Raw genomic sequence first — 12,490 nt, 5'->3', positions numbered from 1 at the left:
GTACTCCAGCCTGAGCAACAGAGCAAGACTGTGTCTCAAAAAAAAAAAAAAAAAAAAAAAGAGCGAGAGGGAGAGAGAGACCACCCCTGCATGCCCTGGCCATCCAGCACTATTTATAGTTCCTCTATCATGTTCTTTTTTACACAGGCTGGTGCCTCTGCCTAGATCACCCTTTTATTCCTTATTTGGTCGACTCCTACTCACCCTTCAAGACTCAGCTTTAAGAAAACTTTATCTCCTTTAGGAAAACTTCCCTAGAACCTGTCCTGTTGGGTTCAACATCTCTCCTCCGAACTGCAACGTATAGATCTCTAGCATTTGTCCCCACGTAACTCTTTATTTTTATTAATTATATTTATAATAAAATTTTTCTTCATTTGTTACCCCTTAAGTAGACTATAAAGTTACTGATTTTTCTTTTCTGTCTTTGCATATTCAATGCTTAGTATGATAACAAACTTGTTCAATAAGTATTGTTTAAACAAATGAAGAGAAGCATTAATGGAATGTAAATGACTTACTTTAGAAGTTCACTAGATGTTTTCATTTTCTTATTGTCGTTAAGCAGAAAAAGGCATGAGTTAGCAGGATGATCAGAAGGCAGAAGCTTTGGGCTTTTTGCCAGCTGTCAGAAATATCTGTTCTTTTATGGTCATGATCAGAAATTATAGAAAAGTCCTAGAATACTTTAGAGCAGGAAGGAACCACGGAAGTGATCTAGTACAATTATCTTGTTTTACGAACAAGAAAATTTCGAAAAATTGAAATTGAGGAAATTGCTTGTCTAACATCTAAGTTAGTTAGTCGTAGGGCAAGCACCAGAATTCAGGTTTTTGTTCTGCAATTCCATGTTCTTCCCTCTACACCAAAGTTAACTATCCAACAACTATACTTCACTGGGTTTTATGATGTTTATGTAAACAAATGTATTGGAAAGTACTTCAGAAAGTACAAAAGGGCAAAGCAGTAAAGGACTGTGGAACCAGAAAGTTTTAAAGTTCCCATACCTATCAGTTCCCTTCTGTAATGGGGAAAGCAATTCCCTTCATCTGTTTATTGCAGTTATGTGCAAATAATGTGAAATGAAGGTGATGAAAACACTCTGCCAGGGGACTTCCTGTATCTGCAGCCAAATATATGAAAGCGAGACCATCCCTTGAATATTTTTGAGGAGCAAGGAGGGCAAAGAATGGAGTTTTTCGCTGGGTAGGATAAATATATGTGCAAATCAAGCCAATCTTTAGAAGTAAACATTGGTAATTGAAATCACATTATTCATTTACTTAGCAAACAACATCAAACACAAAGATATCCACACAATTTTCTACCTTAAATCGAATATACTTTAGAAGGTCAAATTCTTTGGCATACATCCTGAAATACTCCAGGACCTGGGCGTTATGCATGAAGTTAGGATAATGATCTGGGATTGGATAGTCACTGAAGCACATCATCTCTTTAGAAGTATTGATGATCACTGATTTGTAAATACTGGCTCTTCCTTCTTCAGGATTTTCCTGCAATAAATAGAAAATATTCATAGCAACTTGAGAATCATCTTCATGTTTTATAAATAGTCAATAAACATCTGAAAAAGTTTTCTGAAGGAAGTGTCAGTCACACACACACACACACACACACACACACACCCCTACCTTCCAGTATTTGTGCCCTTATCTAGTCCCTTCCCTTTGAATCTCAGTTATCTTTATGACTTGCTTTTGACCAACAGCATACAGTTGAAATGACACTGAATGACTTCTAAGACCAAGTCATAAGTAGCCTTGCAGATTCTGCCTGGGTCTCAGAAAGCTCGCACTGGTAGAAGCTAGCAGCCATATGAGAAATCCAACTACCATGAGACCACCATACCATGAGGAAGTCCAGCCTCACCACATGAAGAGAATGGGACAGAAGATATGTGGTCAGTCCCCAGAAATTCTACCTATTCTATTCTATCCCAGCTGAAGTTCTTAACATGTGAAGACAGTGTTACTAACACTGAGTAATAGTCTTTTAAATGAGTAACAGTGAGGCAAAATGGGAACATATACAGGAGAGAGTGTAACAGTTTCCATGTACTGGAAACAGTATAACATCTCCACTGTTTTCTGGAGAGCAGTGTCAAAATGTATATGAAACTCCTTGCAATTTACCTAGCCTTTTAAAAAAATATTCAGCATTGCTGAGGAAGCTTTATGTTAAAGGATGTTAATACCAGCATTATTCATAATATAAAAATGAAACAAGCTAAATGCCCAACAAAACAACTGAAATTTGAGAACCACTGCTCTAGATCCTTACTACCAAAGTGTGGCCTATAGACTAGCAGCAGGGGCTTCACTTGAGAGATGGTGTTAGAAATGCAGACTCTCAGGCCCCACCTCAGACCTACTGAATCAGAACCTGCATCTTAGCAAAATCTTCACGTGATTCAGATGTGTATGCAAACTGAGATGCACTGCATTAGATGACATTAATCCCCAATTCAGTGTTCTTTCCCCTACAACAAACTTCTTTGCATCCTCAAAAACTTCCTATTGAGGCTGGGTGTGGTGGCTCATGCCTGTAATCCCAGCACTTTGGGAGGCCGAGGTGGGCGAATCACCTGAGGTCGGGAGTTCAAGACCAGCCTGACCAACATGGAGAAACCCCGTCTCTACTAAAAATACAAAATTAGCTGGGCGTGGTGGCACATGCCTGTAATCCCAGCTACTCAGGTGGCTGAGGCAGGAGAATTGCTTGAACCCAGGAGGCGGAGGTTGCTGTAAGCTGAGATCGCGTCATTGCACTCCAGCCCGGGCAACAGGAGGAAAACTCCATCTCAAGAAAAAAAAAAAAAAAAACAACTTCCTGTTAACTACCTTATAGCATTGTTGTGGTGATCACATAAAGTAATGCAATGATGCAATCTACCCAGCCTATTATTCTGTCACAGAGATTTCACAAATGAGGAGTTTTCAGATTTTTAGATTTTCAAAAATTGTTTTGACTATGGAAAATCACCTTAATCAATTTGCATATCCTCCTCCCTTTTTATTCTAGAAATGAACAGATATTGAAATATTGAGTATTATGAAACATTAAATAGCCACAAAGGAGAGTGTTTGTTGGCTTTGTCCTCCTTTAGGATTGATTTTCTCCCATTTTTATTGCATAATTATTCAGTCTAGGAATCCTAAATTGATCATTCCCATTTCTCTGACCCATAATCCAGAATCTCATTTCTTTAACTGCTAATAACATTTTCACAAGTCTCCTTTGAAGCCTCTTCTTCTAACCTATCCTACCTATTTCAGCCAAAGTATTCTCTCTAAGGTGTGGCTGGACCATATCTCTGCCCTAATTAAAATTTTAGATGTTGCCCCATTTCCTGTAGAATAAAGTTCCTATTTCTCAGCTTAGGATTCAAAGACCTCCGTAATGTTTTGTAGTGTATTCCTTATCTCCCCAACTAGATTGTAAGCCCCTTGAATTGTACTCATGGTTTTTCCCCCAGCATCCACAATGATACATAGCACTCAATAAATGTTTAATGGATGCATATCAAATTGTATTGAGAAAGGGATATACAGAATAAGATGTAAGTTTCGCAAAATGCATAACAAAACTAATAATATACATCAACATTTATGTCAAAAAGAGTTCAATAAGACACATGTATCTCCCAAAATTTTGTCCTAAGAAAAATTGCAAAATAATATAAAGCCAAATGCAGAAAGACATATTTTTGTATAATTTAAATAGCAATTAATTAGTAACAATGTTAAATGTTCCCAAAATAGATGAATGGTTTAGTAAGTTACAGTATCTCAACATGCAGAATTTTTTTAAGTTTTTCTTTGAGACGGAGTCTCGCTCTGTTGCCAGGCTGGAGTGCAGTAGCACGATCTCAGCTCCCTGCAACCTCTGCCTCCTCGGTTCAAGCAATTTTCCTGCCTCAGCCTTCCCAGTAGCCGGGACTACAGGCGTGCGCCACTACACCTGGCTATTTTTTTTTTTTTATTTTTAGTAGAGACGGGGTTTCACCAGGTTAGCCAGGTTGGTCTCTATCTCCTGACCTCGTGATCCACCTGCCTCAGCCTCCTAAAGTGCTGGGATTACAGGCGTGAGCCACCGCGCCCAGCCTCAACCTGCAGAATTTATCTTCCACACCACTCTATGGGTATCCTGATAAATACGAAGTAGATCCTGCCACTCCACTGCTTAATAGTTTCTCTTGATTCCATCTGGAAAACAAAATTCCTTATTTTGAAATTTAGCACATTTCACAATCTAGCCCGGTTTATCTTTTAATCTTCATCCAGTGTTGTCCTTATTTAATCTCAAATTTCTAAGTCATTAAATTGTTCCTGAAACACTCTAAGCTCTTGCGCAACTTTCAAACCTCTGTACATATTACTATTTCTTCACCTGAAAAATGTCCTGTCCTTCAAGAGTTATATCAAATGTCACTTCCTTCAAGAAGACTTTTCTAATTTCTCCAGGGAATTAGATTCCCCTATTCATCCTCCAAGCTCCCAAAACTCTCTGTTCATATTTCTATAAAGATAACTTAAACACATTATATTATCAAGCATTTGTTTCCATGACTGTGAGAAACCCGAGAGTAGCCATATCCTTCTTTAAATCTCTATTATCATGGACCTGGTGTGTACTGGACGTGCAATAAATGCTTTGAAATGAATTAGTTAATGAATTACGGAAAGTGAATTTGGGGACACCAAAAACTATGATTTTGAAGTCTGTGCAGGAACGTTAAAAACGGCCTATGATATAACTTGAAGTAAAAAAGTAATTGTAAAATTAAATTTACATTCTATTCACCAAATATGTAATATTATGTCTACCTGTGGGTATATAATTATAATTGTATAATCTCTCCCTGTTAGACATGTCTCTTTTGAGTATACTTTATTTATTTTAAATAGAAAAAATGTGAAAATAGAGAAAACCAGTTGATTTATTAAGGCAGTAGGATTTCTTTTTCTTTTATTTTTGTTAAAATGTTGTTTGTACAACACCCATTCATGATAAACTTCAGTAAACTAGGAATGGATATGTCCCCCAACCCGATGTCGTTCATCCACAAACACCAAATCACACCCATAAAACCGTATCACCCTCCCACATCCGGTGAACGCTGCAAGACCCTCTCACCACCCTGCAGAAACATTGTACTCAGGAAGCCCTGGTCACTGCAATGCTTCCGTAATCCTAAAAGCACCTCAGAGCACGGTACCCATGATCACTAAGGTCAGGAGACTTAGACCATCCCACTAACACGCAGAAACCCCGCCTCTACTAAAAAAAATGCAAGAAAATTAGCCGGGCGAGGTGGTGGGTTTCTGTAGTCCCAGCCACCGGCGGCTGAGGCGGTGAGAATGGCGCAGAACTGGGGCGAATTTTGCAGGAGCCGAGATCAGCCCACTGCACTCCAGCCTGGGCATAGAGCAAGACCCGGCTCAAAAAAAAAAAAAAAAAAAGAAGTTCTGAAGTAGTACATTAATAAGATAAGAAAGAAAAGTAGCGGATATACTGATTAAAGGAATAAAGATAACTTTTATTTAGATGATCGATTGTTCATATAGAAAATCCCAAAGAATTAAAAAAAAAAAAAAAAAAAAAAGAAAAAAAGAAAGAAAGAGAGAAAGAAAGAAAGAAAAAAAACTCCTAGAGCCAACAAGTGAGTACAGAGGGGTTGCAGGATACATGGTTAACATACAAAAGTTAGTTGCTTTGTTTTTGAGACAGAGTCTCGCTCTATTGCCTAGGCTGGAGTGCAGTGGCGAAATCTTGGCTCACCACAATCCCCGCCCCCTGGATGCAAGCAATTCTCCTGCCTCAGCCTCCTGAGTAGCTGGGACTACAGGCGCATGACACCATGCCCGGCTAATTTTTGCATTTTTAGTAGAGATGGGGTTTCACTATGTTGGCCAGGCTGGTCTCTATCTCCTGACCTCGTGATTCACCTGCCTTGGCATCCCAAAGTGCTGGGATTACAGGCATGAACCACTGTGCCTGGCCATTTGCTTTTTTATATACCAGAATGAACAACTGGAATTTGAAATTTTAAAAACTCCATCTATAATAATGCCCCCGAAATTACATAGTAGGTGTAAATATAAAAAAAGTATAGGATTTATAAGCATGAATTACAAAACACAGATATAAAACACAGATGAAGAAAGTCTACGATTTAAATAAATGGAGAGATATTCCGATTCGTAGACTGGAAGATTAAATATTGTTAAGATGTCAGTTCTTTCCAACTTGACCTACAGATACAATGCAATCCCAATCAACATCCCAGCAAGCTATTTTAGAATCCAAGTTAACACATGGATTCTAAAGTTCATATGGAAAGACTGAAGGCCTAGAATAGAAGACTTTGTCCTTAGTTGTAGGCTGTGTATAGTGGCTTTGTTCCAAAGAACACAGTATGGCAAGGGAAAAACAAGGAGCAACTTTACAGTGGCAAAAACTAATAAACACTGTTGCAAGCCAGGACATCAAGGTTAACATCAATAGTGATATTATCTAGGGTTTTTATATTTTGAGGTTTTACATTTAACTTTTTAATCCATGTTGAGTTGATTTTCACATATGGCAAAAGGAAGGGATCTAGTGTCAATCTTCTGCATATGGCTAGCAGTTATCCCAGCCCCATACAATTTATCCTTGTAACAAACTTTCATATGTAGCTCCTGAACCTAAGATAAAAGTTGGAAAACGAAAAATAGAAAAGTGAAACAAACTTACACTTCAAAAAAGATATATTTTGGCATATATTGAATGCTAATTTCTTACAATAACATAAAATGAGTTTTAAGTTTCAAAAAAAAAGAAAAAAAACAGTGGGTATAATGTTGATAGTATGTACCCTTGATGGGAGGTTAGGAGAATGGCACTTTACCTTTATAATATTCCTCCCCAAAATTCATAACTGCAGTTTAACCATGAGAAAAAAATCAGATAAATCCCAACTGAGGGATATTCTACAACATATCTGACCAGTAAGTAATCATCAAAACTATCAAGGGCATCAAAAACAAGGAAAGTCTAAGAAATTTCATAGTCAAAAAGAGCCTAAGGAGATATGACTATTAAATGTAATACGGTATCCTGGGTGGGATCCTGGAACAGAAAAAGGACACTAGGAAAAACTAAGTAAATCTGAATAAATTATGGAATTCAGTTAATAATAATGTATCAATATGGGTTCATTAATTATTTACAAATGTATCATACTAATAGATGTTAATAATGGGGTAACTGGACATGAGGTGTACTATAATTCTCTGTGCTATCTTCCTAATAAATTTTGTAAGTCTAAAACTGTTCTAAAATTAAGTTTGTTTAAACATGTTTGTACACAAGTATATCTTTTTTAAATTAAGGTAAATTAATGAATGGCAGGGTCATTTTGGAATTAAGATGTTTGTTTGTAAGGAGAACAGGGGAGGCACGTTCCTAACTTCTGAATTTTATTTCATTTATTCATTCAAGAGATATTTATAAAGTCCCTCTGTAATAAAATACTTTATGAGGTACTGATAAATGCAAGCCTGTACCTGTATTCCAAAAGTTCAAAGTTTACAAAGAGTAGAGCCATGCTTTCCACAGCAGGTCTGTTGGGATCAGCGAGTGAAATGAATGACAGATCTCACCTCTTTGAGGTACTCCTATACTTCAACTCTTTTTCAAATCACTAACCACAACAAAGTGTTATCCTGTGTCAACAAAATCCTTCAAGTCCTTCGAACCACCCGACTGGACCTTACGTAAGTTTTATCACTGTGCCAATCCACTGCTTTACAAAAGAGTGAGCACAGAGCAGTATTGGGTTAGTGAGTAGAAGAAAAAGAAGCTTCTGCTCCTGGATTTTACAATTTTCTACCATTGATGAATAAATCTTCCCTCTACACATTCTATACACTGATTATATTTCCTACCTAGGCACAAGGCTCACACATTTATTTGATCAGGAAGTCTGTGTAAGAAAAGAGAGGCCAGGCATGGTGGCTCATGCCTGTAATCCCCACACTTTGGTGAGTAGATCACTTGAGGTCAGGAGTTCGAGAATAGCCTGGCCAACATGATGAAACCCCGTGTTTACTAAAAATACAAGAATTAGCAAGGCGTGGTAGTATGTGTATAATTCCAGCTACTTGAGAGGCTGAGGCATGAGAATCGCTTGAACCCAGGAGGCAGAGGTTGCAGTGAGCTGAGATGACGCCACTGTACTCCAGCCTGGGTAACAGATTGAGACTCTGTCTAAAAAAGAAAAAAAAAAGAGAGAGAGAGCAGGGGATGGAAGTTGGGGTAATTGGAACTGATGGGATTGGAAGAAGTAATAAGGACAGAAGAAAGAAGAAAAATTTAAATGGGAGGAATGAGGACAGTTTGGGGCTACTGTTCCTGCCAGATTCTCAAAATCCCATGAAATAGAAACTCTCTTTGAACTGGTATTCTTAACCTGGTCTGCACATTGGAATCATCTGGGGAGCTTTAAAAAACGGAGACAGTAGAATACATGCTTGGCTCTAGAAATATAATGGTGAACCACAGGTGTGGTCTGTCGTAACAGAGGTCAGAGCATTATGATGAAACACAGCTTATTTATTTTCAAGGAAGCAGTTTATAAAGTGTTAAAATTTTGCCAAGTGGATAATCAGAAGAAAAACCTCCACATTAAGTCTTTAGCAGATAATAATTTTTAACCACATTGGAGATAAAAACCAGAAACTTGATAATCAGACAGGGTGATGGATGCCCTCCCAACCTTCTCCCATCCTTAATTGATTTCATGCCTTTTCAGTAACTGCCAAACCTGGCTAAGATGCTTAGTAAAGACACCACATGTGTGAGTCCCATCCTAGGCATACTGAATAATAACCAACATGTAGCACTATGTTCCTGGTACTGTTGTAAGTGATTGGCATAATGATCCATTCATTTACTCCTGACAATAACTCTATTAAGTGGATACTATCATTATCCACTTCTTAAAGATGAAGAAACAGAGGTACAGAGAGGCTTAATGATGTGCCCAAGGTCACACTGCTAGTAGGTGACAGAAATAACGTTTGAGTTTAAGACTGCGTTCTTAACCTCCATACCATATTGTGGCCAGATTTTAAGAGCAGAATTTTCTGCTGTTTACTAAAAACAACGGGCTTTTTGCCCATGTCCAAGACTGATGATGATATAGGTATGCAGGTCAGCCAAGGGGATCCACTCCAGATCTGAATAAGGACCATTGTCACATAAAATTGGTCCCCAAAACAGAGTCAGGGTGCAAGAGGATTGTATTTCTGTTCAACTAAGAAATGCTATAAAGCCACTTTTATGTAGCTGGCCAACACTGTGTTAGTTTTTATGAAATATAAAATGTAAAACTTATCTAGGGCACCTCAATACTATTCACTGTTCAGAAAGCTAGCTTAAAAGCAAACCTGTTCTCCTCTAGCCACCCACGATGCCAATAGGAAAGAAGGCTAAGGGAAAGAAGGCGGCCCCCACCCCTGCTATCGTGAAGAAGCAGGAAGCCAAAAATGTTGCAAATCCTCCGTTTGAGAAAAAGCCTAAGAATTTTGGCATTGGACAGGACATCCAGCCCCAAAGGGACCTCACTCTGTTTGTCAAATGGCCCCCCTGTATCAGTTTGCAGCAGCAAAGAGCTATCCTTCTATAAGCTGCTGAAAGCACTTCCTGCCATTAACCAGTTCACCCAGGTCTTGCACTGCCAAACAGCTACTGACTGCTTATGGGGGCCCACAAACACAGACCAGAGACAAAACGAGAGAAGAAGTAGAGACTACTGTCCTGGACTGTGAAGAAAGCTGCTGGCAAAGGGGATATCCCATAGAGACACCACCCGTCTCTCCAGCAGGGGTTAACACAATCACCACCTTGGTGGAGAACAAGAAGACTCAGCTGGTGGTGATGGCACACGATGCGGATCCCATAGAGCTGGTTGTCTTCCTGCCTGCCCTGTGTCCCAAAATGGGGGTCCCTTACTGCATTGTCAGGGAGAAGTTAAGATTGAGATGTCTAGTCCACGGGAAGACCTGCACGACGTTGCCTTCACACAGGGTCACTAGGAAGACAAAGGAGATGTGGCTAAGTTGGTGGCAGTTTTCAGAACCAATTACATGGACAGATATGATGAGATTCGCTGCCACTGGGGAGGCAATGTCCTGGGTCCTAAATCTGTCGCTTGAATCACCAAGCTGGAAAAGGGAAAGGTGAAAGAAGTTGCCACTAAACTGGGTTAAATGTACACTGCTGAATTTTCTGTAAATAAAAATAATAAAAATTATCCTTCAAAAAGTGAAAAAATAAAAATAAAAGCAAACTCAGCAAACCCAACGCATGTCAGTTTGGAGATCAATAAAGATGGCTGGTATTCTTTGGAATATAATAAGTTTAACTGTCTTTTTTATTTTATTTTTTTCTCGAGACGGAGTCTCGCTCTGTCACCCAGGCTGGAGTGCAATCTTGGCTCACTGCAAGCTCCGCCTCCCGGGTTCACCCCATTCTCTTGCCTCAGCCTCTCGAGTAGCTGGGACTACAGGCGCCCGCCACTACGCCCGGCTAATTTTTTTGGTATTTTTTAGTAGAGATGGGGTTTCACGTGTTAGCCAGGATGGTCTGGATCTCCTGACCTCGTGATCCGCCCGTCTCGGCCTCCCAAAGTGCTAGGATTACAGGCGTGAGCCACCGGGCCGGCCACCTGACACTGTTAAGATAAACTGTAGTATGCACCTAGTTGCAGGGAGGGTTTCAAGTATTAAGGGACTAGGAGATGTATGTACCTGGAACCTCCAGAGCCCTCCGATGTCATCAGTCCTTTCAAAGCAGACAGGTTCCAGGCCTTCTTCTACGCAGCACTTGATGGAAGAGAGCCCGCTCACTCCTCCCCCAATCACAGCAATTCTTTTCTTTGTCATGATCTCCAGAGATCTTCACCTGTGGGTCAATGTCGCCTATCCTAAAGAAAGGATGACAAAAGACAAAAAGCACACATCGGTCTACATTTTTCAAGGAAGACCTTGGCCATGGCATTCGAATAAATTGTGTACAAGAGCTGCCTTGAGGAGGACAGATTCGACGGTCCTCTTCACTAGAGGAAATCCCTCTGCTGGCACGGGGGAGCCCTGCGCCTGCGAAACCCAGAGCCGGGAGTGCTCTGCTGCTGTACTGGATCTCACCGCCTTTCCCGAAGCCCTCAACAGACCCTTCAGCTGCGATCAGGAGGCGACTCAACAGCCGGCTGTTGTCAAATCAGTATAAACCAACAGTATACAAACAGCGAGAGCCAACGGGGAGGGGCTGTAGCGCTCCACCTCCTTTCAGAGACTACTCCCCCGCCCACTCAGCGGCACCCATTCTCCCTCCCTTGATGGGAATGAAACGTGGGCTGAAGCTGCTTTGGGCGAAAAAGTTAATCCTACAACTTCTTTATATTTCAGCTGCTGTTGCCAGGACTCTCAACTACTTTCTCTGAAAACAGAGTGCCCCCTAGTCCCATCTGTGCTCGCCTCTGCATCCACTTTTAACTTCCTGGTTTTTGCCTTTAACTGACAAACACTTCCTAGTGAAAAGAAAACTGTCAACAACCCCAAAGCAAGTTCTGCTCCAAATGCTTCAGTGAACACCTACCCCTCAGGTGATCTGTTCAAACAGATGACCCTGCCCCCGCTTCCGACCCCGCCTCGCCTATACCTCTCTCCTCCCCTCCTCACAATCTGGATCTAAGAATCTATACTTCTGGTAGAAATTTACTTTTAAAACCCCGTGCACTGAGCTGAGTGCTGGAATATAGTGAGGAATGTATTGTTTCCTACTCAGAGGCGCTTACAGTTTAGTGGAGGAAACCAAAACATAAGCAGATAATTTTAATGAAATAAAAGTATTTTTAATAGTGCTTTCCTACAGTTAGATGAGTAACCAAACATACAAAATATCCACTTCTAAAATGTAACTTTTCAAATATAAAGTCATGTAGAACCACCAATATAATAGAAACAAGATTTCACGCACTGGCCTAGAACAAGGGCCCATCCCGCCAAGGGTTCTATTTGACAGATGTGAGGGGTTGTAAGAGGCATGGATTGTGACTCATGCCTTGGATCCTTGCTCACCTTCTACCACTCCCTGAGTCAGTTTTGCTCTTCTAATCTGCACCTGCTAATCTTGGACTTTTACATGAGGCAACTGATACTTTGTGCCACTGAATTTTTTGTTGTATTTATAGCAACTTAGTGGACTCTAACTAACATGAATATGTTTTGGAACTGTCAAACTTTTTTTTTTTTTTTTGAAACAGGGTCTCACTCTGGCACGGGCTGGAGTGCATGGTGAAATCATGGCTCACTGCAGCCTCTATCTCCTGGGTTCAAGCAATCCTCCCACCTCAGCCTCCTGAGTAGGGACTGCAGCTGTGTGCCACCACATCTGGTAATTTTTGTATTTTTTGTAGAAA

General features: G+C 40.2%; 1 protein-coding gene across 3 annotated transcripts; it reads right to left on the bottom strand.

Annotated features, from left to right (window-relative positions):
- Positions 1-734: 734 nt before the first annotated feature.
- On the bottom strand, positions 735-11,630 carry LOC116273154 (dimethylaniline monooxygenase [N-oxide-forming] 5-like). 3 transcript variants are annotated; one of them, XM_031662118.1, is made up of 3 exons: positions 11,088-11,630; positions 10,821-10,996; positions 735-1,517 (listed from the first exon to the last, which is right to left on the bottom strand). In XM_031662118.1, the coding sequence occupies exons 2-3, from the start codon at positions 10,953-10,955 to the stop codon at positions 1,284-1,286; spliced, it is 369 nt and encodes a 122-aa protein (XP_031517978.1). In that variant the 5' UTR covers positions 10,956-10,996; positions 11,088-11,630; the 3' UTR covers positions 735-1,283. The 3 variants fall into 3 exon arrangements, with proteins under 3 accessions (XP_031517978.1, XP_031517979.1, XP_031517977.1); XM_031662119.1 differs by having other exon boundaries at positions 11,243-11,629; XM_031662117.1 differs by having other exon boundaries at positions 11,217-11,628.
- Between the last annotated feature and the right edge of the window lie 860 nt (positions 11,631-12,490).

The sequence above is a fragment of the Papio anubis genome, unplaced genomic scaffold (assembly GCF_008728515.1).
Source record: "Papio anubis isolate 15944 unplaced genomic scaffold, Panubis1.0 scaffold401, whole genome shotgun sequence".
In the NCBI taxonomy this organism is placed as follows: domain Eukaryota; kingdom Metazoa; phylum Chordata; class Mammalia; order Primates; family Cercopithecidae; genus Papio; species Papio anubis.
This window is presented reverse-complemented; position numbering and strand designations above follow the sequence as displayed.